Consider the following 27,458-nt stretch of genomic DNA (forward strand, 5'->3'; position numbering starts at 1 on the left):
CCCCTCCATGATGCAGGCTAGGGGCCACATAAAACTTTGTCCAGGGTTACTACTACATAACAAGCACGACAACAGTAAACTACTACAGTACTAAAGGTATGGAATTATACATAGTAGTAATTAACATACATTAAGTAAGTTTTATACTAAAAAAAAAGTGACCAAGATCTCTCACATGGGATAAGTGATCAAGGTCCCTCATGGAATTAATACGTACACTCCCTGCTGAACAGGGGGTGTAGACCAATCATTTACAACATGCATACCAGTTGATATTAAACCACTGTATGGTGCATATTACTGTATGTAACTTACTATGCATAGAGGACTTACTGACAAAATTATTTTTTGTACATTCCAGAACCCCCTGAATGATGTAGGCTATGGGGCCACATAAGACTTTGTGGCATCCAGGGTTACATAGACCGGACCATAAATTTAAACTAAAAGTAAGGAATTAATTCACCATACATTAACTAAGTTTCGTTTTATTGTACCATGTTTATATATGTGATATTAAACCACTGTATGGTGCCATATTGTTACTGTATGTTAACTTAGCTATGCAATACAGTAACTTACGACATAATTATTTTTTGCCACATTCCAGAACCAACCCCTGAATTAATGTAGGCCTATGGGGCCACATAAGACTTTGTTGGCATCCAGCGTTACATAGAAACGACAAAATTTAAACTAAAAGTAATGGAATTAATTAACATACATTAACTAAAGTTTTATACATGTTATATATGTGATATTAAACCCACTGTAATGTGGGCATATTACTGTATGTATAACTTACTATGCATACAGTACTTACTGGACCAAATAAATTATTTTTTGGCACATTCCGAACCCCCAATGAATTATGTTAGGCTATGGGGGCCACCATCAGAAACTTTGTTTTTGCATCCAGGGTTGACATAGAACCGGACAAATTTAAACTTAAAAGTAAGGAATTCAATTAATTAACATACATTAAACTAAGTTTTCATACATGGTTATATAAGTGTGATATGAAACCACTGTATGGTGCATATTACTGTATGTAACTTACTATGCATAGAGTACTTACTGACATAATTATTTTGTTTTTTTTTGTACATTCCAGAACCCCTGAATGATGTAGGCTATTGGGGCCACACAAGACTTTGTGCATCCAGGGTTACATAGAACGACAAATTTAAACTAAAAGTAAGGAATTAATTCACATATATTAACTTTTTTACTCTTGATAAACTCAAAGTAAGGATTATAAACTAAAAGTAGGAATTAATTAACATACATTAACTCTTTTACTCTTGATACTATAATTTACATATTGCATTCAGGACTTTGTGAAGTATTTTGTACTAATTGTGTTATACTTTTACCTTCCAGAGCTACCAGACTGGGATTTTAGTGTACTCCAGGATGTACTACCAAAGGATTATAGTACTACAGTGTAATAGTGTATAGTGTATAATCTAACCTAAGGATTAAGTGTAGTATTAGTGTACGTATATTAAAGTCAACTAAGGACTTGGTAATACTTCAAGATTGTGCTGTATAGTGTCACAAGAGTATAATAAAGAATATATACCTTCAAGAACCATCCTTTGGCATTGAAATAACCACACTACACATCATGCAATACTTGCATGTCACACAGGTAAGGTCTCTCTAACTTTTTCTTAGTTTAAGGCATATTTCCAAGTGTCGTTTCGGCTTACGACGATTTTCGGCTTACGATGCGCCTCAAGAACGGAACCCCCGTCGTAACCCGGGGACTGCCTGTATATATATATATATACATGTATATACATGTAGATATATATATATATATATATATATATATATATATATATATATATATATATATATATATATATATATATTAGTTTTGCTTTTGCACAGCATATGCATACTTGTTAATCTATACGGATGTCCCCCTTTCACATCTCAATTAAATGGTCACCCTAGTAATACCTCACACTATGTTGTTAATTACAGTGGACCCCCGTATTCGCAGGGGATGCAAACCAGACCCAAGCAAATAGTTAAAACCTGTGAATACTTAGAACACCCTCTAAAAATGCCTATAACTGCGTATCTTGAAAGTTCAAATACCAAATGTATACCTTAAATATTATCCTACTTCAAATATACCTTAAATTACTATCCTACTAATGTATATTAATATTTGAGATTATATAATCAATACCATTTCAAAGTTATCCTAAACATTTTACCATTGAAAATATATATGTACAGCCAACAACAGAGAAAGAGAAAGAGAGAGAGATGATTGAATCGGCAACATCATATATCTGACCATCAAGAGTGAAATTATGAATTATTTTCGAGACAGAATAGTAATGAAGAGAGAGAGAGAGAGAGAGAGAGAGAGAGAGAGAGAGAGAGAGAGAGAGACTAATTCCTTATGACTCCTTCCCCTCCTCCCAATACATATATCAAACTGTCATTGACTCCCCCGCCCTCCTTTCTCGAATTGGATAAAAAGACTGGGAATCGCATTTCTTTTATTAACCTGATTAATAGTTTACATTTAGTTATTAGGTCAATCATTTATTTATAATACTACAAAACAAATAAGTAAACATACGTAAGTGGGAGAGAGAGAAAGAGAGAGAGAGGGAAATTTTATTATTATTAAATCTCATTAAACTTAATATTATTTGAAAAATTAGTACAATATATTATTATCTTATCCTAAAATGTAGTAGTACCCTTAATCAGCCCCTACACTATCAATAATATTGACGTCAATCATATTGACTCAATACTCGGGTTCTTCACACGGCTGAATAATATTGACAATAATCATTTCTCTCTTGGCCTTCACAGGAGTAACATGCTCTCTCTCTCTCTCTCTCTCTCTCTCTCTCTCTCTCTCTTGATGAGGATTTAGTTTACATATCTGTAGGTTTTTTGTTGTGTGAGGAAAGAACAAATAAAAAGAAGAGGGTGAAAGAATGGGTCAAAAAGATACATTGACATAAAATGAAAACTCTTTAGATGAACTGAGATTCAGTGACCCATCTGATTTTAGACAGTTTATTTGCTTAGATGGATCAGGGTTTGATGAACTGTTGAATTTAATGAAACCCTTAATAGAAAAGAAAGAAACGCACTTGAGAAAGAGTATTCCAGTAAGTCAAAGATTGTCGGTAACTGTTCGTTACTTGCCCACTGGCAATGCATTTGAAGACTTGAAATTTGTAGTGCGATGTCGCCTCAGTAAATCAGCAAGATAGTCATGGAGAAATATTATGCAGTCATATACCACCTCAAAATTTATATAGATATAGAAAAACATTAACATTTTTGCTTAGCTTCCTTTACTAGACAACGATTACATATTGGAATGAAAAAAAGGGATTTTGACGAAGGAAAAATCTATTTCTGGGTGATTGGCTCGTGTCGCCCTGTGAAATATCCTTAAGTTCATTATTTCTAGGTAAATAATCCTAATATTACCAGAGAAAAAATAAAATCAAGAAAATGTCAGTTAAACTGACTCGCTCACTCTATAAAAGAAGTGTCGGTATGGTAACAGGGGCGAGTGAGACCACTACCACGAGCCATTTACCATTTAGACCTTCCATCACAAAATCCCCCACCTGAGAGAGCTGATACCAAAGGGTGATGCTTCTACTACTACTACTACTACTGACGCCAAGCGGAGAGCAGCGCCTCTAGCGGCCATCCTTTATAAAATGATCATTCTTTGTCCTGCAGGGTGGGTAAGGAAAAAACAGGTGGGTTTTCACAGGGCGACACGAGCCAATCACCCAGAAATAGATTTTCCTTCGTCAAAATCCCTTTTCTGGGCTCAGCTCGTGTCGGCCTGTGAAATAGTACCAGAGAAACAGACAAGATGGGTAATGAAGGGTCAAAATGAAACAAAACTGTAAAAAGATTAGATATAATAATATAAGTGAATCAAGGAACCAATTACACTATATCAAATCATAAGGTACTTAAAAATTAGCTTAAATTAAATAATGGTAGTACAGAAATAGTATAATGGTAATCACAATCATATATAAAGATTCACTAAGATTAATTGGTATTTACAAAATATACAAAAAACCATGTGGTTTCTAATCCCTAGCATAAAATAAAGGGTAGAGACACTGAAGCATATTTATATGCATAAAGTGTGCCCCTAGCAAAAAAATAAGGGGCAGTCCACCAATAGGATCCTAGCGGCTAAGGCTAGAGTACCACGAAGAGCATAGCAGTAGGGTGAGGCATGTTGGACAAGGTAGGTAGAAAGGAGACCTGGATCTTATACTACAACTACTGTGCAGAATCAGGGGAAACTATGTTTCCCGCTGCTACTGCTGAAAATTTTAATGATTCCAAGGACTTCAGGTAATGACGTTTAAAGACTGTCGGTGATTTCCATTCAGTATACTTTTTAAGATCCTCAAAATTCATATGTTGGAAATAATTAATTGAAGTAGCTACTGCCCTGATATCATGTGCTTTTGGAAATGATTCAGGGTTGGCTTGTTTAATGAAGTAAAGGATCTGTTTGTCTGATTCCTTTAACTGATAAGGTTCCACCTTTTTCTCTCATAAAAAGAGGACCTGAGGATCTAGAGGATGTACGAGATAGAAAGGCTCTTAAAGTTAATAACTGGACAAAGGGAAGGATCTTGCGGAAGTGGGATGACTTTCCAAGGGGCCCACCTTGCAAGAGGATCCTCATTTTTAGCTAAAAAGCTAAGATCCGGAGAAAGTAGAACTTCTCCTGAGGGGAGAAAATCTACATGACCCGAATCCCTGGATAGAGCCGACAGTTCTGAAATTCTGGCCCCTGACGCCAGACTTAATAAAAATAACATCTTCCTAAGTAGCATTATGAATGTGCAAGACGAGTTGTCAGTATCTGAGGCTAGTTTGAGGACGTCATTTAAGAACCATGAAACTGAAGTAGGCCTTTCAGAAGGTCTAAGTCTAGCACAGGCTTTGGGAATAGACGTAAAGTAAGATTCTGTTAAGTCTATTTTGGAAACCCACTGAAAGATTTTTCTTTAAAGCCGATTTTATAGTAGTAATGGTGCTAGCTGCTAAGCCTTTTTCAAACAAGGATCTGAAAAAGGATATAGCTATTAACTGTCCATGGTTGTAGTGTCCGTTTCCTTCAGGAAGGATGCTAACTTTTTGACAGCTGAGTCATATTGTCTAATAGTTGATTCCCTTTTATCTGATTCCAGAAAAAGGATGTTTTGTGGATCAATGTTAGCATCTTTTTTAGCCGCAAACTTCATGAAGTCCATAAAGTTAGGGTCTGAAGAATTCCTGAGGAAGCGAACACAGTCCTCATTTGTACTGGTTGCGACAGCTTGGGGTTGGGAATCCGTTGAGGCCGGAGACCCAACTCCAGAAGCAGAGGATACCAGTTGCTCTTTGGCCAGTCTGGAGCAATCAGGGCTACTAAACCTTTGAAAGTCCTCAGTTTGCTCAGAACTTTCAAAAGAAGATTCACTGGAGGAAATACATAGATTTTCTTCCATTGATTCCAGTCTATCGACAGGGCGTCCGTGGCATAAGCCAGAGGGTCCAAGTTGGGGGCCACATAGCAAGGGAGCTTGTGGTTCGCCTGTGAGGCGAATAGATCTACTTGGAGACCTGGTACTCTCTGGCATATCCACTGGAACGACTTGTCGTCTAGAGACCATTCTGACTCCAGAGGGACTGACCGGGACAATGCGTCCGCTATAACGTTTCTTACCCCTGCCAAGTGGGTGGTAGAAAGATGCCATTTGTGCTTGTTTGCTAGAGCAAAGATGGCTATCATGACATGATTCACGTGTTTGGATTTGGCATCCTCCTGTTGATGCAGTGTACTACTACTGCACTGTCCAAAACTAATCTTAGGCGAGACTTCTTTGGGGGGAGGAGTCTCTTCAAGGTAAGAAACACCGCCATTGCTTCCAGCACATTTATGTGGAGCTGGCGGAACTGGGCGGACCAAGTCCCCTGAACTTGCCTGAATTGAGAGTATCCTCCCCAACCGGACAGGGAGGCGTCCGTGTGAATGGTTAACGCCGGAGGAGGATATTGAAGGGGTACTAACTTGGCAAGATTCTTCACTTTTGTCAATGGACGGAGCTGGTTGCGAAGGATTTGTGGAATCACTGACAACTTGTCTCGAGACTTGGCGTTTGCTCTTGAACGCCAAACTCGATTTATATCCTTCAGTCTTGCTTTCAAAAGGATGTCTGTCACTGAGGCAAACTGAAGGGAACCTAGGATTCTTTCCTGGTTTCTCCTTGAAGCTTGTTTGTTTTTGAGAAATTGCCTCACTGACTTGGCTATTTCTTTCCTTTTGACCACCGGAATTGACAGATTGTGGGAGGATAAATCCCATTGGATTCCTAGCCACTGAAAACAAGTCTCCGGAGTGAATCTGAATTTCGTTTTGTTTATCTGGAACCCCAGATGTTCCAGGAATTGAACTACCTTCTTTGTGGCTTTGAGACATTCCTCGACAGTTGGTGCCCAGATCAACCAATCGTCGAGGTACGCTACTACCATTATCCCTTGCGATCTCAATTGCTGGACTACTACTTCCGCTATTTTTCGTGAATACCCTGGGGGGCTACATTCAGTCCGAAGGGCATCACTTGAAAGAGAACGTCTGATTTCCTAGTTTGAAGCCTAGGAATGGACGGAAGTGTCTCGCTATAGGGATATAATAGTATGCGTCTGTAAGATCGATAGAGGTGGTGACGGCCCCACGGGGAAGTAAGGTCCGCACCTGCGAGATGGTCAGCATTTTGAACTTGTCGCAACGAATGAAAGAGTTTAGCTTTGACAAGTCTAAGATTACCCTTCTTTTTGTTGAGCCTTTCTTTGGCACGCTGAACAAGCGTCCTTGAAATTTTAGATGCTTGACTCTCGCAATAGCTCCTTTCTGAAGGAGTTCCTCCGCATAATCTGTCAACTCCTTTGATGGTATCTGATAGAATGGTGGGGATCTTTGATCCAACTCCAACCCAATCCTTTGGACACAATGCTCTGTGCCCATTTGCTGAACCCCCACCACCTGACGGAAGAGGAACAGCCTCCCTCCTACCTGGGGAGCACTGCTGTTGAGCGGGTTGACCTCCGCGCCCTCCTCTGAAGTGCTTGCCTCTTGCAGCTCTTCCTGAACCTCGCTGACGAAAGTGACCTCTCGCCCTGCTTCCCCTAGAGAACCTGTTAAAGGTTGGGAATGCTTGGCTCTCATACATCAAGTTGAAAGCCGGCGAGACGGTGTATGAGGTCGAGGGCTGACTTTGAGGAGACAACAGGAGGATGGGTTGACTCTGCTTCGACGTCGAGGGCTGCCCCTGTTGAGTAACTGGGACAGCCTGGACGAAGTGTTGCTGCTGCTGCTGCTTCTGGTATGGCTGGAACCTTCTACCAGTCTTCTTTAGTTTCTTACCAGAAGTGGGCGGGTTCTCTTGCTTCCTTTTGGATGAGATACCCCATCTGGCTCTAAGGCTCTGGTTAAGCCTAGCAGCCTCGTGATGTACCTCATTCACAGAAGCTTCTGGGAAGAGGTCCGCACCCCACATGCTGGAAGCAAGAAGCCTATTAGGTTCATGCCTAATAGTGGCTTCTTGCAACACATGCTTTCGACAATTCCGTCTGGCCGTGAAAAAGTCGAAAGCATCAGCTTGCACTGACTGAAGCCGAGACTTCGCCAGGATCTTGAAGAGTGGTTCGGTGGCGTACGAAAGGGCAGCCATCTCCGTGATGATGAGGGAGTTAAGTGACCTCCCAAATCTAGTACGGGCATCAAATTCTGCCTGAATAAGGCTATCAGGCAGTCTAGGGAGCTTCTCACCGAACTGGTCCATAGCACAGTCCAGCTTCAGCTTCCCCACTGTGAAAGTGGCTGGCAAGTTCTCTTACAGTTCTCCGAACGCAGGGAAGAGCGGAGATGTTGGTTCCGCCTCCCTTAACTGCGGAACGGGTTCGTCCTTAAGAACGGCTTGAAGAGTCGTTTCCACCATCTTTGTCACAAATGGGAGAGAAGCCTCCTCCTCTGTGGCAAAGATAGTGAAAGGGCTCTTGAAGGCCTGGAGTTTGGTATTCGTGCAATCCCAATCCTCCAGGCAGTGAACCCACTTCCTCTGGGCATGATCCCTACTGTATAAAACAGTCTCCCTAGAGATTTTGTCCTCTCTCTTGAAGGCTGTTTGGGTCAGTCTGGCATACCCTATGAAAGGCTGAGTTAATCCGGGGGGGGTAGAACTCGAAGTCCTCAATCCTTCTCGTTCCCCACTCCGGAATGGAGATCATGCCGTCCTTGAAGGGGGCATAAGCTGCCACCCTCCAAGGATTATTCATAGAGAAAGCCGGCAGGGATTCGTAGGTGGTTAACTGGACTAAACCAGTACCTGCTACTGGGAAGTTCGCTTGCGGCCTGAACTCAGGCCAGCGAAACGGTCGTCGTGTTCTCTAACACGGTTAGAGAGGTCTTGGATCGACTGACCGGACTGATTGATCGTACTGGAGAGTTGAGCAAACATTTGCTCAAATCTCGTACCGAGAGAGCCGACCATCTCTCCCACTTGCTGCAAAACTCCCGCTGAGAAGGTGGTGGGATCAAAAGCACTAGATGCCGCCACCCCAACAGGAGTCACCGGAGTGGATCCAGTGGATGCCGGAGAAGGAACTGGCTCGGCCGGAGCTCGGGCCTTCTCCTTAGAAGCCTTGTTTCTTGAACCCTTAGAGTGGGAAGAGCTAGGCTTGGCCTTCACCGCATCGGCGTAGGATGTCGAAGACTTCTGTGCCGAAGAAGACGACGACTTTTTGGAAGTCGTCTTATGAAGGGTCTTCAGTTCTCTTTGTCCCTTCACTTTCGGGGGTACAGAGAGAGATCCAGGAGCGCTCAAAGGTAGCCCTTGAGCGCCCGAAACACCTACCACGACCAACAAGTCCTCGGCACCTACCGCCATTGGCTCAATATTCAGATCCAGATTCGCGACGTCCGGCACCGTTTCCTGTGTCGAGACGGACCCAAACGCCTGCTGCACCTCCTGCTGAATTGAGGCTATGAGTGGGGCTGCCGAGGCTGGGTCGACATACCCCGTCGCCTTCCCTCCGGGGAAGATCTGGATAGCCAACTTCCTATCCAGAATATAAGGCTGTCCCTTGGCAGCGTTCTTACCGAAGCCGCCTACCCAAGCTTTCAAGGTTGCCAAGGCGACTTCTTTCACGGCGGCAGCCTGAAAGAGAAGGCGATATGAAGCCTCTGACGGCGGAGTTACAGCTTAAAGTAAGTCTTAAAACTAAAGATAAACAATTGATTACAAGAAAGTTGTCCAGGAATCTACTTACCCCACCCAAAAGCTGACTCACGAGGTCGTAGCAGATAGTGCATGCCTCATGGTGCCAGACAATCAGCTCGCCGTGGTTAGTGGCACACGGGGCGTTGGTCCTGCACTCTTCGTGGGCACAGGGGTCATAGAGGACTGCATTGCAGCCTGGTTCCTGGCAGTTAGTAGCCTGTAAGTGGAGGGATACATGAGTATCGAGATTACACACTTACAGCCTAACGTAGACTCCGTTGCATGCCGGAGTTTGTAAGTTAGAGTAAAACTAGTCCTCCGCCGCAATACGTGTGGTTAGTAAGGCGGATTGGTTGGAGTCCGCAGCGTACGCCGGGGACGGGGAAAAGGAACCAACCAGGAGTGGTGAGGAGCCCACGGAACCACGACGGAGAACGACGGAGGTTGACAGAAAATAACACCGTGAAGATGATAAATATATATGTATAAATAAAACATCAGTAAGGGCATGTTACTATAGAATAAGACATGCTTTTCTTCCGACTACTAGAGAGGGCTCCCGGGTAAGTGAGCAAGCTCTTCTCCGGTAGCGGAAAGAAGATATACTAGGCAAGCTATATAGACCACTGGTAAATCCTTACCCCGCCCGCTGGCGGAGCCAGAAACAACCGATAACCGAAGGGGCCCCCGGCTTGAGCAGGGGCTCCGTCCGTCATGGTAGGGGCAGGATATGGTAGGGGGAGAGCAGGCGGGAACCCCGGGGTGGACGCGGCGGGCGAGAGAGAGAGGGGTGGCCAACCCCCCAAACTCCCACCCATCGAGTACCCCGGTACCCAAAACAAAGTGGTCACCCAGGCCCCCAGCTGGTATGGGACTCCTCCGGCCCCCTCAGAGGGAGAGGGAGGAAGGCTACAGTGGTTGTCATAACAACCGAGGAGGCCCGACCAGGACCCCTCCCTACCACGTGGAAGGAAGGAAGGGACAAGGGCACGAGGGTTAAGGGCGCCTTAATGGGACACGTGATCGGTGGTGGACCAGGACGTGGTAGCAACACAACCACAGAGGGGCCACGTGAACCCAACTGTACCAACACAAGGTACAAGGCGCCCGAGCTAGCCTAACACACTAAATAACACTGATAAATAATAAATATAAATACATCGTAAAAGAATAGAAGGGACACATGAGTAAGAGAGAAAGAAGCCCAGGAGGAGGCGAACTGATTCGAAGAACAGTCGACTACTCGGAGCCAGCGGTAGCCGATGAAGAGCAAGAGCTGGGATGCTGGGCGGGAGAATAACAGTATAGCCCTAAATACCAAACTAAGAGATAATAGGTAATAAGGTATGGGCTGTGTACCCTAATTCTAAAATACGATGTAACAAGAAGAAGAACGTAAAATAAGAGCCCATAAGGATAAGATGTCCCAGTATGGGAGACTGGGAAATCTTAACAACACGAGGTGGCTCATGGCCGCCACGAGTCAACCAGGTGACCGTATATGACCTAAAAAACGGAAAATACTGGTCCCTGGAAGACCAAAATACAAAAATTAGACTTATCGGGCACTTAACTTAGCCGAAGCGATAGCAGCACGTTCCATCGTAGATGAAATAAATCCAAAAAAGCGAAAACAACACGAGGGACAAAAATCACAACTGGCGTTGTCGAGCTAATTATAACGGATGGCCACTAGAGGCGCTGCTCTCCGCTTGGCGTCAGTAGTAGTAGTAGTAGCAGACGCATCACCCTTTGGTATCAGCTCTCTCAGGTGGGGGATTTTGTGATGGAAGGTCTAAATGGTAAATGGCTCGTGGTAGTGGTCTCACTTGCCCCTGTTACCATACCGACACTTCTTTTATAGAGTGAGCGAGTCAGTTTAACTGACATTTTCTTGATTTTATTTTTTCTCTGGTAATATTAGGATTATTTACCTAGAAATAATGAACTTAAGGATATTTCACAGGCCGACACGAGCTGAGCCCAGAAATATATAATTTAAAAAGGTTCCTTACTAGCCAATAATTACATTATCAGAAATAATGGAAATTATAACAAATGAATATTTGTGAAAAGGTATTTTACTACCCAATAATTATACTATTGGAAAGAAATACAGGTAGAAAAACACTTTATTAACCAATATTTTATCACTGAAATGAAGAAAAAAGTGAAAGGGCTCTATCATGTGAACAACTCTGAATAGGAAGGAATTGTACTTGAGGTAGAAGTCTTGAGAGCTAGATTAATTGTAATCTCACCCTCACACTACACAATAGTTAAACGAGTCAATAATACTGATGAGGTTGTTTCAATATCATTGAAGACCCTACAAACATTACCTCAGACTATCAATGTTATTGACAATAATGGGAGGATTGTCAATAAAATTGACTAGTGTAGGGTGGCCACTGAAGATAGGTACATACAATACTAACACTTCCAGCCAAAACAGAGGGAGAGAGTTACCACTATGGTATACGTATCTTGCAGAGAGAGAGAGAGAGAGAGAGAGAGAGAGAGAGAGAGAGAGAGAGAGAGAGAGAGAGAGAGTTATACTTATTTAAGAGTGAAATGGAAAGATTATTGTATTTCTTTTAAATACTATCGCATGAATTTTTAATTACAATCATATTACTTCTTTCCTGTGGCACAAATCGTTAGACAATATGGAAAATGTGATGAACAACAGGAGTAACAGATTGCTGGGGCTTCAAGTGACAGTAGGGAACTCTAAAATCCTAATAATTAATGTTCATATGAACTGGGAAAATAAAGGGATTTTGACGTAGGAAAAATCAATTTCTGGGTGATTGGCTCGTGTCGCCCTATGAAAGGATCCTTAATATCATTCTTTCTAGGTAAAATTAATCTAAAATTACCAGAGAAAAACAAAATTAAGAAAATGTCAGTAAAACTGACTCGCTCACTCTTTAAAAGAAGTGTCGGTATGAGAATAGGGGCGAGTGGGATCACTACCACGAGACATTCACCATTTAGACCTTCCAATCAAAATCCCCACTAGAGAGAGCTGATACCAACGGGCGATGCGGCCGCTACTACTACTACTAGGGACGCCACGGACAGCAGCGCCCCTAGCGGTCATCCTTAATCTATGAACATCTTGTCCTGCAGGGAGGGCAAGCAATACAGGGTGGGTTTCATAGGGCGACACGAGCCAATCACCCAGAAATAGATTTTTCCAACGTCAAAATCCCTTTTCTGGCTCAGCTCGTGTCGGCCTATGAAAGAGTACCAGAGAAACAGACAAGATGGGAAAAAGGACAAATGAAAATCAGTTGTAAAAAAGAGGGATATAATATAAGTGAATCAGTTATTACAGAATATAAACTAAGTACTTAAAGCTAACTTATTCTAAACAATGACATAAAAGAAAGCCAGTAATATAAAGTACTTAAAATTAAATTATATTAAACATAGTAAAATACAATAATGCAGTGCAATTTAACAAAATAGATTCACTTAAATAATGTATTTACATAATATACAAACACATTGTGTCCTACCCTAGCATAAAAATAAGGGTAGGTACACTGAAGTACATTATAAGTACATAGTGTGGATGTCCCTAGCAAAAAAATAAGGGACAATCCACCAATATGATCTCAGCGGCTAAGGCTAGAGTATCCGGTAGCAGATGGCGATAGGGTGAGGCATGTTGGACGAGGTAGGTAGAAAGGAGGGACCTGGATCTACTATGACTACTATTACAGTATCAGGAGAAACAATGTTTCCCGCTGCTACTGCAGAAAATTTTAAAGATTCCAAGGACTTTAGATAGTGACGTTTAAAGACTGTCGGAGATTTCCATCCAGTATACTTTTTAAGATCCTCAAAATTCATATGTTGAAAGTAGTTAATTGAGGTGGCTACTCCCCTGATGTCTGTGCTTTTGGAAAATGATAGGATTGGCTTGTTTAATGAAGTAAAGGATCTGTTTGTCTAATACCTTTTACTGATAAAGTACCACCTCTTTTCTCTCATGAGAGAGAACCTGAGGATCTTGAGGATGTACGAGATAGAAGGGCTCTTAAAGTTGATACTGGGCAGAGAGAAGGATCTTGCGGAAGTGGGATGACTTTCCAAGGAGCCCACCTTGCAAGAGGATCCTCATTTTTAGCCAAAAAAACTACGATCCGGAGCAAGCAGAACTTCTCCTGAGGGGAGGAATTCCACATGACCTGCATCTCTGGATAGAGCCGACAGTTCTGAAATTCTAGCTCCTGAAGCTAGGCTTAATAAGAATAATGTCTTTCTAAGAAGCATTATGAATGTACAAGACGAGTTGTCAGTATCGATGCTAGTTTGAGGACATCATTTAAGAACCATGAGACTGTAGTAGGCCTTTGAGAAGGTCTAAGTCTAGCACAGGCTTTTAGGGATAGAACGTAAAGTAAGATTTCAGTCAGATCTATCTGGAAACCTAACTGAAAGTCTTCTTCAAAGCGATTTATGAGTAGTAATAGTGCAGCTGCTAACCTTTTTCAAACAAGGATCTGAAAAGGATATAGCTAAGTTAACTGTCATGGTTGTAGTGTTTGATTCTTTCAGGAAGGATGCTAATTTTTTAACAGCTGAGTCATATTGTCTAATAGTTGACTCTCTCTTATCTGATTCTAGGAAGAGGATGTTTTGTGGATCAATGTTAGCATCTTTATTAGCCGCAAACTTCATGAAGTCCATAAAGTTAGGGTCTGAAGAATTCCTGAGGAAGCGAACACAGTCCTCATTTGTACTGATTGTGACAGCTTGGGATTGGGAATCCGTTGAGGTCGGAGACCCAATTCCAGAAGCAGAGGATACCAGTTGCTCTTGGCCAGTCTGGAGCAATCAGGGCTACTAGTCCCTTGAAAGTCTCAGCTTGCTCGAGACTTTCAAGAGAAGATTCACTGGAGGAAAGACATAAATTTTTCTCCACTGATTCCAATCTAACGACAGGCGTCCGTGGCATAAGCCAGAGGGTCCAGGTTGGGGGCCACATAGCAAGGGAGCTTGTGGTTCGCTTGTGAGGCGAAGAGATCTACTTGGAGACCTGGGACTCTCCGGCATATCCACTGGAATGACCTGTCGTTCTAGGGACTATTCTGATTCCAGAGGGACCGACCGGGACAAAGCGGTCTGCTATCACATTTCTTACCCCCGCCAGGTGAGTGGCGGACAGATGCCATTTGTGTTTGTCTGCTAGTGCAAAGATGGCTATCATGACATGGTTCACATGTTTGGATTTGGACCCTCCCCTGTTGATGCAATGAACTACCACTGCACTGTCCAAAACTAGTCTTAGATGAGACTTTTTCGGGGGAAGAAGTCTCTTCAGGGTAAGAAATACTGCCATTGCTTCCAGAACGTTTATGTGGAGCTGGCGGAACTGAACTGACCAAGTCCCCTGAACTTGTTTGAATTGAAAATATCCCCCCCACCCGGACAGGGAGGCATCTGTGTGAATGGTTAACACTGGAAGGGGATATTGAAGGGGTACCCGTTTGGCCAGGTTCTTCACTTTTGTCCATGGACGGAGTTGATTGCGAAGGATCTGTGGAATTACTGACAACTTGTCTCGAGATTTGGCGTTTGCTCTCGATCGCCAAAACTCGATTTATATCTTTCAGCCTTGCTTTCAGGAGGATGTCTGTCACTGAAGCAAACTGAAGAGAACCTAGGATTCTTTCCTGGCTTCTCCTTGGATGTTTGCTTGCATTTGAGAAATTGTCTCACAGACTTGGCTATTTCTTTCCATTTGACCACTGGAATTGACAGATTGTGGGAAGACAAATCCCATTGGATTCCTAGCCACTGAAAACGAGACTCCGGGAGTAAGTCTGGATTTCGTTTTGTTTATCTGGAACCCAGATGTTCCAGAAAATTGAACTACCTTTTTCGTGGCTTTGAGACATTCCTCGACTGTTTGGTGCCCAGATCAACCAATCGTCGAGGTATGCTGCTATCATTATTCCCTGAGTTCTCAATTGTTGACCACTACTTCTGCTATTTTCGTGAATACCCTGGGCTACATCAGACCGAAGGGCATCACTTTGAATGAGAATGTCTTTTTTACTGATTTCCTAGTCTGAATCCTAGGAAGGGGCGGAATAGTGTGGCTATAGGGAATATGATAGTATGCGTATGTAAGATCGATGGAGCATGTGACGGCTCCACGAGGAAGTAAGGTCCTTACCTGCGAGATGGTAAGCATTTTGAACTTGTCGCAACGAATGAAAGAGTTTAGCCTTGACAAGTCTAAGATTACCCTTCTTTTTGTTGAGCCTTTCTTTGGCACGCTGAATAAGCGACCTTGAAATTTTAGATGCTTGACTCTCGCAATAGCTCCTTTTCTGAAGGAGTTTCCTCCGCATAATCTGTCAATTCCTTGATGGTACTTGATGGAATGATTGATTGGAGGAGGATCTTTGATCCAACTCCAACCCAATCCCTTGGACACTATGCTCTGTGCCCAATTGCTGAACCCCCACTGTGACGGAAGAGGAACAGCCTCCCTCCTACCTGGGGAGCCTCACTGTTGTTGGGCGGGTTGACCTCCACGCCCTCCTCTGAACTGCCTACCCCTTGTCGCTCTTCCTGTGCCACGCTGGCGAAAGTGGCCTCTCGCTCTGCTACCTCTCGACTGCCTATTAAAGGGAGGGTAAGCCTGACCTTCATACATAGGTTGAAGGCGGCGAGAGTGCGTAGGAGGTCGAGGGTTGCGACTGAGGAGACAACAGGAGGATGGGTTGGGTCTGCTTCGAGGTTGAAGGTTGTCCCTGTTGGGTAACTGGGACGGCCTGAACGAATTGCTGCTGCTGCTGATGTTTTTGGTAAGGCTGGAACCTTTTACCAGACTTCTTTAGTTTCTTACCAGCAGTGGGGGCGGATTCTGTTTTCCTCTTAGAGGAGAGATACCCCACCTAGCTCTAAGGCTCTGGTTGAGCCTAGCAGCCTCGTGGTGCACCTCATTCACAGCGGACTCTGGGAAGAGGTCCGCTCCCCACATGCTGGAAGCCAGGAGTCTATTAGGTTCGTGCCTAATATGTGCATTCCTGCAGAACGTGCTTTCGGCAGTTCCTCCTAGCTTGGAAGAAAATGTTTGAAAGCATCCGTCTGAACCGTTTGAAAAGCTGGGACTTGGCCGGGATAATCTTAAATAGAGGTTCTGTGCCATACGATAGGAGCCAGCCATCTCCGTGATAATTAGAGAATTGAGGGATCTGCCAAACTAGTTCGAGCGTCGAACTCTGCCTGGATCAAGGAATCAGGCAGCCTTGGGAGCTTTTCGCCAAACTGGTCCATTGCACAGTCCGGTTTGAGCTTACCAATGCGTGAAAGTGGCAGGCAAGTTCTCCCACAATTCTCCGAAGGCTGGAAAGAGCGGAGAAGTAGAATCCGCTTCCCTCAGCTGTGGCATGGGCTCATCCTTGAGGACTGCCTGAAGAGTCGCTTCCCACTATTTTGGTAGCGAACGGAAGAGAAGCCTCCTCCTCCGTCGCAAAAATAGTAAAAGGACTCTTGAAAGCCTGGAGCTTAGTGTTGGTACACTCCCAGTCCTCAAGGCAAGTAGTGAACCCATTCCCGCTGAGTGTGCTCTACTATAGAGCACGTTTCTCTCTGGAGATCTTGTCCTCCCTAGTGAGGGCCGCTACGGTCAGCCTAGCATATCCAATGAAAGGCTGCGTCAATCCCGGAGGATAAACTCGAAGTCCTCAATCCTTCGAGTTCCACACTCCGGGACAGAGATCATACCGTCCTTGAATGGAAGCGTAAGCGGCCACTCTTCCATGGGTTCTCCATGGAGAAGGCTGGTAGCGCTCATAAGGTGGTAGCTGGAGAATACCAGCACTTGCTACTGGGGAGACTGGATGAGGAGCCTGAGCAAGCCCATGCTACTCGGTCCTCATTACTCTCTAACTCTGTTAGAGAGATCTTGGATGGGACTGGCCCGACTGAGTCAAAGTGCTCGACAGTTGTGCGAACATCTGTTCGAACTTGGTTCCGAGGGTGGAGACCTGTGAGCCTACCATCTCTCCTACCTGTTGCATCACCACTGCTGAGAAGGCAAGTGGGATCAAAGGTGCTTAAGCGGTCCCGCTACTCCAACCGGCGTTGCCGGAGTGGATGCGGTGGAGGCTGGAGAAGACATTGGCTCAGCAGGAGCGCGAGCCTTCTCCTTAGAAGCCTTGCTTCTAGAGCTCTTTGAATAGGAAGAGCTCGGCTTAGCCTTCACCGCGTCAGCATAGGAAGTCGAAGACTTCTTAGCTGAAGAAGACGACGACGACTTTTTAGAAGTCGTCTTAACAAGGGTCTTCGGTTCTCTCTGTCCCTTCACCTGGGGGTACAGAGAGAGGCGGGGGGAGAGCGGGCAGGGATCTCAGATCCGAAAAGCCTTGGAAAGAAGCAGTAGAAGAAGGGACAGGAGAAGATCCAGGAGCGCCCAAGGAAAGACCTTGGGCACCCGACACACCTACCTCAACCAACAAATCCTCCGCACCTACCGCCATAGGCTCAATATTAAGGTCCAAGGTTGCGACGTCTGGGACCGTCTCCTGCGTGGCCACGGCCCCGAACGACTGCTGCACCTCTTGCTGGATGGAGGCGATGAGAGGGGCTGCAGAGATGGGGTCAACATATTCCTGTTGACTTGCCGCCGGGAAGATCTGAACGGCCAGCTTATTATCCAAGATGTATGGCTGGCCCTTAGGCGGCGTTCTTCCCGAAGCCGCCCACCCAAGCCTTCAGGGTTGCTAGGGCGACTTCCCTCACACCGGCAGCCTGAAAGAGAAGGCGAAATGAAGCTTCTAGTGGCGGGGACGGGGTTAACAAGCTTATGACTAAGTGTTGTTAGTAATACGATAAAGAAGTCTACAATCGACTTACCCCCCCCACCAGCTGACTGACAGGTCGTAACAGATGGCGCAGGCTTCCGGGTGCCAGACGATCATGGCGTTGTGAGTCGTGGCACACGGGCTGAGATCTGCACTCATCGTGGGCCGCAGGGGTCGGGGTCGTACAAAGTCGCATTGCACCCTAGGACCTGACGGTTGGTAGCCTGTAAGTGGAAAAGATACATAAGTATCAAGAAGAACACTTACAGCCTAACAATTGCTCCGCTGCATGCCGGAGCGAGAAAGTTAGATTAAACCAGAGCCCCGCCATAATACGTGTGGTAACAAGATGGTTGGAGTTTGTCCAAGGCTACGCCGGAGACAAGAGAAAGAATCCACCAGATGTGGTGGTGAAATATGAAACCACGACGGAAAACAGACTGGAGATGGTATACACACAATTATATAATTCTAAAAATTCATCGTAAAATTAGGGTATATCCTTAAAAAATAACGAAATAAATATCAAACTTTTCCCCCTGTCTACTAGAAGAGTGCCCGGCCGGGTAAGAAGCAAGCTCTCCTCCGGTAGCAGGGAAAAAAGGGAAGGATATAGTAGGCAAGCAATAGACCACTAGTAGTGACCACCCCGCCCGCTGGTGGAGCCAGCGAACTATAACCAAAGGTGCCCCGGCTGCGGCGGAAGGCTCCGTTCGTTATAGTGGGGGAAAGGTGGGACTGAGCAACTGGGGGGGGGGGGGGGGTTCCCCGCGTAACGCGGCGGGAGAGAGAGAGGGGGGGGTGGCCTACTCCTCCCCGTCCCAACAACTACCCGCTCGGTGAACCCCGGTACCCGAAACAAGTGGTCGCCCTATACCCCAGCTGGGGAGAACCCCTGGCCTCCTCAGAGAAGGAGGGAGGAAGGCTACTGAGGTTGTCATGGCAACCAAGGGGTCCCCCCAGACCCCTCCCTATACCTGGTAGGGAGGGAAGGAAGGGGAAGGGTAAGGTGCGATGGAACACGTGACCGCAAGTGGCCTAAGCAGCGATAGCAACAACCGTGGAAGGGCCACGTGAACCAGGCTGTACCAATACATGGGACATGCACCTAGGCTAGCCTAACACCCTAAATAGAACTAAAATTACATCGTAAAGATGGAAAAAGACACCTTTTAGTAAAAGAAAAAGAAGCCCAGGAGGAGGCAAAACTGTTCCGAGGAACAGAAGCCTACTCGGAGCCAGCGATAGCCGATGAAGAGCAAGAGCCGGGATGCTGGCCAGAACACAGAATAGCCCTAAATACCAAACTAAGAGAATTGGTAAATGGGCTAACCTAGCTAAAAAGGCGATGTAAAAAAACAAAAAAAAAAACCGATGAACGTGATATAGAAGCCCATAAAGTATAAGAAGTCCCAGTATGGAAGACCGGGAATTCTTAACATGAGGCAGCATGGCGCCGCCACGAGTCGACCGGGAAACCGTATATGACCTATTAGAAGGAAAATACTGGTCCCTGGAAGACTAAAATACGGTAAAATACTACTTATGAGGCACTTAACTTAGCCGATGCGATGGCAGCACGTTCCATGATGGAGAAGGAGGTAAATCCAAGAAAATTAGCACACGAGCAAAAAATGCGTACAACGCGTACCGCTAATAATTAAGGATGACCGCTAGGGGCGCTGCTGTCCGTGGCGTCCCTAGTAGTAGTAGTAGCGGCTGCATCGCCCGTTGGTATCAGCTCTCTCTAGTAGGGATTTTGATTGGAAGGTCTAAATGGTGAATGTCTCGTGGTAGTGATCCCACTCGCCCCTATTCTCATACCGACACTTCTTTTAAAGAGTGAGCGAGTCAGTTTTACTGACATTTTCTTAATTTTGTTTTTCTCTGGTAATTTTAGATTAATTTTACCTAGAAAGAATTATATTAAGGATCCTTTCATAGGCCGACACGAGCTGAGCCCAGAAACAACAATTTTGATCAATACTGCATGATCCTAGGTGAGTTACACAGTATTATTCACGAAACAATTTTATAATGAACTTACTTGCTTCTGTTAAAATCACGCTCTCCAAATTAGCGACGTAATGCTCCTCCCTCCCTCCTCCTATTCACATGTACAAAATAGAGCGAACGCAATTACAACCTCATGGCTGGACCATTGCATCGCATCTCCACAATTTTATGATTCTATTATGACCTCCAATATTCACTACGGACTAAGATCACATCCCATTACAGGTGTCATTCAATACCCCATCCCTCCCTAATGTGAACCCCCTAACTGACTGCCCACCAGCGGTAAACTGGGATTTTAAAAACTAGATACTTTAGGGTAACCAAGGAAACCAGATTGCAGTCAATAGTTCAACTGGCAGACGTCTTACTTTGTACTGACACAAATTGTAGAAATGACCACCACAGGAGGGATGTGAATGAATTCTATTATAACATAATCTCCGCTATGCTTGCTTCAGGCAGGGCTACCTTGAGACTTTGTCAAGGTAATTCTCGTAATTTAACTGGATGGAATGACCTTGTTAAAAATCTGTATACATACTCACAAGAAATGTCTTTACTGTGGAGGCAAAATGGTAGCCCGAGGGAAGGACAATCTGCACTATTAATGAGACAGGCGAGAACGCAATTCAAACTTACTCTTCAGCACTGCAGATTAAATGAAAAACAACTAAGAGCCGATGCAAAGTCTAGAAACTTAAAATCTAGTGATTATCCTCGTCTTAGGAAAGATATCCAGTCCTTAAATTCCAAAACAAAAAAGCTATCACAGAGAGTAGGGGAAGCAGTCTATGACGAGGCTATCGCAAGTATGTGGGGTGATCACTTTAGCAATATCCTGAATTGCATAAACGATCAAGACTCCCGAAGGGATGTAGATCACCTTTTAATTTCATTTTGCAGATCATATTACACCAGGTAATTTAATTTCATTTTGCAGATCATATTACACCAGGTAACATCAGCGATGCCATAAACAGACTACCTAATAATAAATCGCCCGGCTGTGATGGTCTTCCTGCAGTGGCTTTCAAATTCTGCCATCCGATAATCTTCATTTTGCTAGCTGCCCTATTCAATGTGTGCATAATTCACCAGTTTCTTCCAGACTCTCTACTCTTAGTTCACTTGATACCATTAATCAAAATCAAGCTAAAGGATGCAGACCCTGGCAACTACCGGCCGATCACAATAACAACGATTGCATTGAAGCTACTTGAGTCGGTTCCTCTAGTGAAACTTCTACCCTTTCTACACACCACTGACAACCAGTTCGGATTTAAAGCACACCACTCAACTGACACCTGCATCTACATACTGAAAGAATTTCTGAACTATTACCTATCATCAGCCTCTCCTGTTTTCCTTTGTTTTGTGGATGTGAGAAACACATTTGACAGAGTAAACTACCTGAAACTCTTCCTGAAGCTGCATAAAAGAGACACACCTCTATATAATTGGCATTTTATATTCTTGGTTCTCCACACAGCAATTCTGTGTCAAATGGGGTAACGTATTATCGTACACCTTCGGCTCCCTAAACAGGGTTTGGTAAGGGGGCATTCTCTCCCCATACCTGTTTAATACATACATAGATGCCTTGAATGTCAAACTGAACTCATTCCCAATCGGATGCACTGTCAATGAAACAACTATAACCAACGTCTGTTATGGTTCTGATTTCCCCATCAGTGCAAGGTCTCCAATGACTTATCAACACTTGCCACCAATATGCAGAGGAATTTGATATCCTATACAACAAAACCAAGACCCAGTGCATGTCGCTGCTCCCGAGATCACTTAAGCATATATTCCAGAAACACTAATTTTCCTTGGAAATCATCGGCTGGAATTCGTGCACGAATTTCCGATTTAGGTCACATTATCACCGACGACCTAAAAGTTACGACAAACATTGAACAGAGGCGTCATAAACTATGTGAATCTGGCAACATGATTGCAAGGTTTGCCTTCTGTCACCGAGACATGAAACTGCTGCTCTTCCGCTCATATTGCTACAGTATTTATAAGTGTTCCCTCTGGATGAACTATGTACTCAAGAGCCCATGAGACATATCACTGTTGTGCACAATGATATTTTGAGACGCCTCACAAACACTCCTCGCTACCACTCCACCACACAGATGTTCATAGAAAACCACCTGGACATCTTAGAAATCATTGTAAAGCGAACAATGTCCAGTTTGATAACCCGAGCGACAAACAGCAGCATTCGCTCATACAAAGCATCCTAAGTAGTGAAACAATAAGAAGATCTAAATTGTGGGAAAGATGGGAAAATGAGGCCTTTGTTCCCTAAAGGACTTCATCTCTGTATTGGCAAGGTGTCATCTGCAGAATCTGTCATTATTATTATTTTTATTGCTGATATTTTACTTTTTCATTATTACTGTGAATACTATCAATTTAAAGTTATTCTACACTCAATTTTTGTATTTAGCCCTCACGACCTGACTTCTGTAACCACCTAAGGTCTCTAGCAGAAAATTAAGTTATATAATCTGTGCACTAACTATTATAACTCTCAATGCATTTTTTCCTCTCCAATATTATTTCTGTTATTACCAGTATTATGATTACTATCTTTTATACTACCTCAGCTACTGTGTGAATAGTGCCGTTTATTCATTTGTTTATCATGTTGTCTCATGTATCTAGATTGTGTATGTTACTGTCTGTATTTTGAATATTCCATGTATATGGTCCTGAGCTGTAATAAAGGATATAATTATTATTATAAATTATTATTATTTTTTTTTTTTGGTCTATCACAGTCCTCCAATTTGACTGGGTGGTATTTATAGTGTGGGGTTCTGGGTTGCATCCTGCATCCTTAGGAGTCCATCACTTTTCTTACTATGTGCGTCGTTTCTAGGATCACACTCTTCTGCATGAGTCCTGGAGCTACTTCAGCCTCTAGTTTTTCTAGATTCCTTTTCAGGGATCTTGGGATCGTGCCTAGTGCTCCTATGATTATGGGTACAATTTCCACTGGCATATCCCATATCCTTCTTATTTCTATTTTCAGATCTTGATACTTATCCATTTTTTCCCTCTCTCTTCGACTATGGTGTCCCATGGTATTGCGACATCAATGAGAGATACTTTCTTTTTTACTTTGTCAATCAACGTCACGTCTGGTCTATTTGCACGTATCACCCTATCTGTTCTGATACCATAGTCCCAGACGATCTTTGCCTGATCGTTTTCTATCACTCCCTCAGGTTGGTGTTCGTACCACTTATTACTGCAAGGTAGCTGATGTTTCTTGCACAGGCTCCAGTGGAGGGCTTTTGCCACTGAATCATGCCTCTTTTTGTACTGGTTCTGTGCAAGTGCCAGGCATTCGCTTGCTATGTGGTTTATGGTCTCATTTTTCATATTGCACTTCCTACATATGGGAGAGATGTTATTTCCGTCTATCGTTCTTTGAACATATCTGGTTCTTAGGGCCTGATCTTGTGCCGCTGTTATCATTCCTTCAGTTTCCTTCTTTAGCTCTCCCCTCTGTAGCCATTGCCATGTGTCATCGCTGGCTAGTTCTTTAGTCTGTCTCATGTATTGTCCGCGCATTGGTTTGCAAAATTTTGTGATAATATTTTCTCTGTGTTGCCTTGATCGTTTTACAATGTGTTATATACCAAAATGATCGTAATTTAGTGTACAATACAACAACAAAAAATTAACTCGTTAGCTTTAACCGATTTGCTCCTCGCACGATTTGTATACAATTATATATGAAATTTATTTTGCGCTGTCATATATCCCAATATTTATATATGATAATGATATTTTTTTCATTTCTGATGGTTGCATACTAAACTTCAGGTAATGACAAAAAAAAAGGAGCCAAAAATTAACTCTTAATCTTGAAAACTAAGCGTGCTGTGTTTTCTTGAAAAAAATATTTTTCCTGCTTCGGCACTCACTCGCGAACGCCGCCGGCATACGGGAGACAATTTTCAAAATACCGCTTCGGCGTTCGAGGGTTAAAATCTAAGATAAATATTGAACCAAAATCTATATGAAAGAGATTTACCTTCCATGTATGAAGCTTTGCCAAGTTTTTTCACTGACAGTCCCAGCACTTTCGGCAATGTATCTGGTAACCATTCACAAAATTCAGTGCGTGTTGTCAAGGAGAAAAATATATACAGGCAGTCCCCGAGTTAAGGTGGTCTCAACATAAGTCAGTCTAATCTTAGAGACACTTTTCCTTCAAAAATATTCATAAACAATTTGTCTCCAAGGTGAAAATCCAAAGTTAAGGCACCCCAAAGTTAATGCAACGCTAAGCTGGGTATGATTTTCTGAGCTCCCTTATGTAAATAAGTAAGTGTCGCCATCCTTCCAGTGTGCAAGCCAACCACAAGATTAAAAGTAAGGCTTTCATAACTTTTTTTTATAAACCTTTAAAAGTTAAGATCCGACTTAAGTCAGATTCAACTTAAGTATCCTCTCAGGAACAGATCTCTGCCTTAACTCAGGGACTGCCAACTTACAAAAGTGGTCCATATCACATTGTCTGGTCAATCTTAAGAGTCCCTATTTCCCTCTGGTTGTAGTATCTAAACAGGTGACTGACTGGTGCCTTAGCCAAACTTATTGTATTTAGCAATTGATAATGATGGGATTTCATCAACTCTAATTGTGGAGCTCCTATTCACAAGATACTGACAAAGCCAATTTTTTAAAATCCCAATCATGTTCACTCAACTTCTGATGAGGATCTCTAAAATGAAAAGATCAGTTACCAGAAACACATGATGATCATTAAAAAAAAGGCTGCACTGGTTATAATGTCAGGTTCATTACCTAATTATTTTAACTTTCCATGGCTTCTCTTTCACTTTATACTGTCAAAAAATAAACAGCAGCAGTTTACTTTCCATGCATACTTATCATATGTTCAGAAAATATGAAACCATACCAAGTAACATTGTAAGTAAGACAATATATGAAAAATTATGAGTATGCTATAAACCACATAGGTAGGTGCTTTTTATATATATATGGACAAGTTTAAAACTACATGCTAAATATCAGGAAATATAATGTATCGTTTCAATATAATTACCTTGAAATAATCTGCATCCTGATGAAAGTTTCTAGTTAAATTATTTATAACAGCATCCAGATTTTCAGCTGCTTTATAAGTTTCTGGAGACACCTAAAAGAAGATAAAAACAAAATCACTGACATTTACCAAGGAAGGAGTTGGTGCAAATATAAATTCTACATCTACGAAGCTTTTCATCAACCTCTATGCAATGACGCTGGAAAATGAAAAAATCAGATACATAATAGTTGAAAATAAAATAGAAAAACACTTCATGAACAACTTAACCTGACACGAATCCTACTAAATCTCATTGAGAGGTTAATAATTAGTGATGGAAATGCACTGAAAGAAAGGCACCAGACACCATTTTCTGTCAAAATTCATTTCGTAGTATCTATTAAACATCAATATGAGGGTTAATACACAATCCTTAGTCCATATTTCCTCAAATTTAGATACTGTAACAAACTTTTATACAACCATGGTGACTAAAATAGAAGAAACACAACATTCTGGACAACTTAAAGATCCAATTAGTATACCAATAATTTAATACTAAAACTGAGCAAAAGACTGGATAGATGATACGTATATGAGAATTCCCTGCTAGGGGAATCCCATGTTTCATGTGATAAAAACTCCTATTTCCTTACTGCAAACTAAATATGTGCACCAATCACAGCACAGGGAGGTGGGCACTCCCAGTAAATGGAAAAATAATAAGTATAATTTGTCATAGATAGAAATTTTATTATATTTAATGTTATTCTACTCTTCACAGAATGGTTACTACAGACACAATGTCATTCTTAAAAGTGAGACTGAATCATTCTACCATGTGAGAATACTAAAAACTACAGGAAAATCCCAGCTAACAACACTCAAGACCATTATTCTGGGCCTTATCAAGTTGTGAAGTTACATAACCAAAGTAATACTATGTAAATGAGTGAGAAACATAAACAAAATAATAAATGAGATTGGGAAGAGCGCTCTTCCAGTAAAACACGCTCACATTTTTTAAAAACTTAAAATATGAATTTTCATAATAAAATCATTTATATAAAAACTTTAACAAACAATTAGCTAACTTTAACTTTACAGTCGACCCCCGTTATTCGCAGACTCACCTATTTGCAGATTTTCACATAGACCGAGGGAGCAGTAGCTGTGGATCTGGACCCCTAAATTGTAGGATTACCAGTATATCTTAATAATAAACAGCCTATTCAAGAAATAATTCCATATCAATGAAATCAGCTTTTATATATGCAAGCCCAGCTGAGAAAATGTAAACATCGAGTTATAGTTGCACTCACAGGAAACTTTATCTTTTGTTAACTTTTCAGATATTTTATTGGTAGTGTAATTACGGTAGTAATAAAATTTAGGATAACTTAATGTATTCATTTTTCATTAAAAATTTAATATCATTTTGGTGGTTAACATACCAGGCTGTTTGTAACTGTTTAGAACAATTCTGTCATATGAATGATAATTATTGTATATTATCGTATTGTTGTTAGGGCCAATGGTTATGTTTTTCATTAGCCTAACTTGGCCACGGATGAGGTTATCTTTGCTAGAAAGTAATCTGAACTACTGTATATAAGCTCTGAATGAAGTGTATGAATAACTCTTAGTCAAAAGAGTAACTGAACAAAAGTATCATACAAAATCCCCCAAAAATGTAAGCTCAAAATTAGTTTCATTATCAGCAGATTACTGTAGATGAGTTAACGGACAACTGTCTTTAACATTAGGAAATATAGTAAATCTAAAGTTTTACAGTTCAGCAGCATAAACAGCTACCACATAAACAAAGTGAAAGAAATGATTTTCACAACACTACTGTTTTTTAAGTAACAGAGAAAACAAAATAAGGATGTTAAAATAAAATTAAAGCCAGAGAAGTATAATATGTATACACTTACCCTTGATGAATAAAAGACAGGAAGTGAAAATTCTTGACAAAAAAATTGAGGTTTCCATTCACCGGGGAAGCCTCATCCATCATTGATTAATGCTAAAATAGTTTTTAATTAGCAACTGGCTAGTTTGTTTGTATGGTGTTTTTACGTTGCATGGAACCAGTGGTTATTCAGCAAGGGACCAACAGCTTTACGTGACTTCTGAACCACGTCGAGAGTAAACTTCTATCACCAGAAATACACATCTCTCACTCCTCAATGGAATAACTGGCTAGTTTAATTCAGTAAT

The 27,458-nt window shown here is 42.5% G+C and overlaps 1 protein-coding gene across 3 annotated transcripts in view; it reads right to left on the reverse strand.

The window, feature by feature from the left end:
• Nucleotides 1-27,458, reverse strand: part of LOC135217351 (WASH complex subunit 4-like) — a 953,363-nt gene that overhangs the window by 69,561 nt on the left and 856,344 nt on the right. For all 3 annotated transcript variants that reach the window (XM_064253202.1, XM_064253195.1, XM_064253186.1), the window contains one exon: nt 25,254-25,346. In XM_064253202.1, the coding sequence (XP_064109272.1) occupies nt 25,254-25,346 (93 nt within the window). The remainder of the gene's footprint in view (nt 1-25,253; nt 25,347-27,458) is intronic.

The sequence above is a fragment of the Macrobrachium nipponense genome, chromosome 19 (assembly GCF_015104395.2).
Source record: "Macrobrachium nipponense isolate FS-2020 chromosome 19, ASM1510439v2, whole genome shotgun sequence".
NCBI lineage: Eukaryota > Metazoa > Arthropoda > Malacostraca > Decapoda > Palaemonidae > Macrobrachium > Macrobrachium nipponense.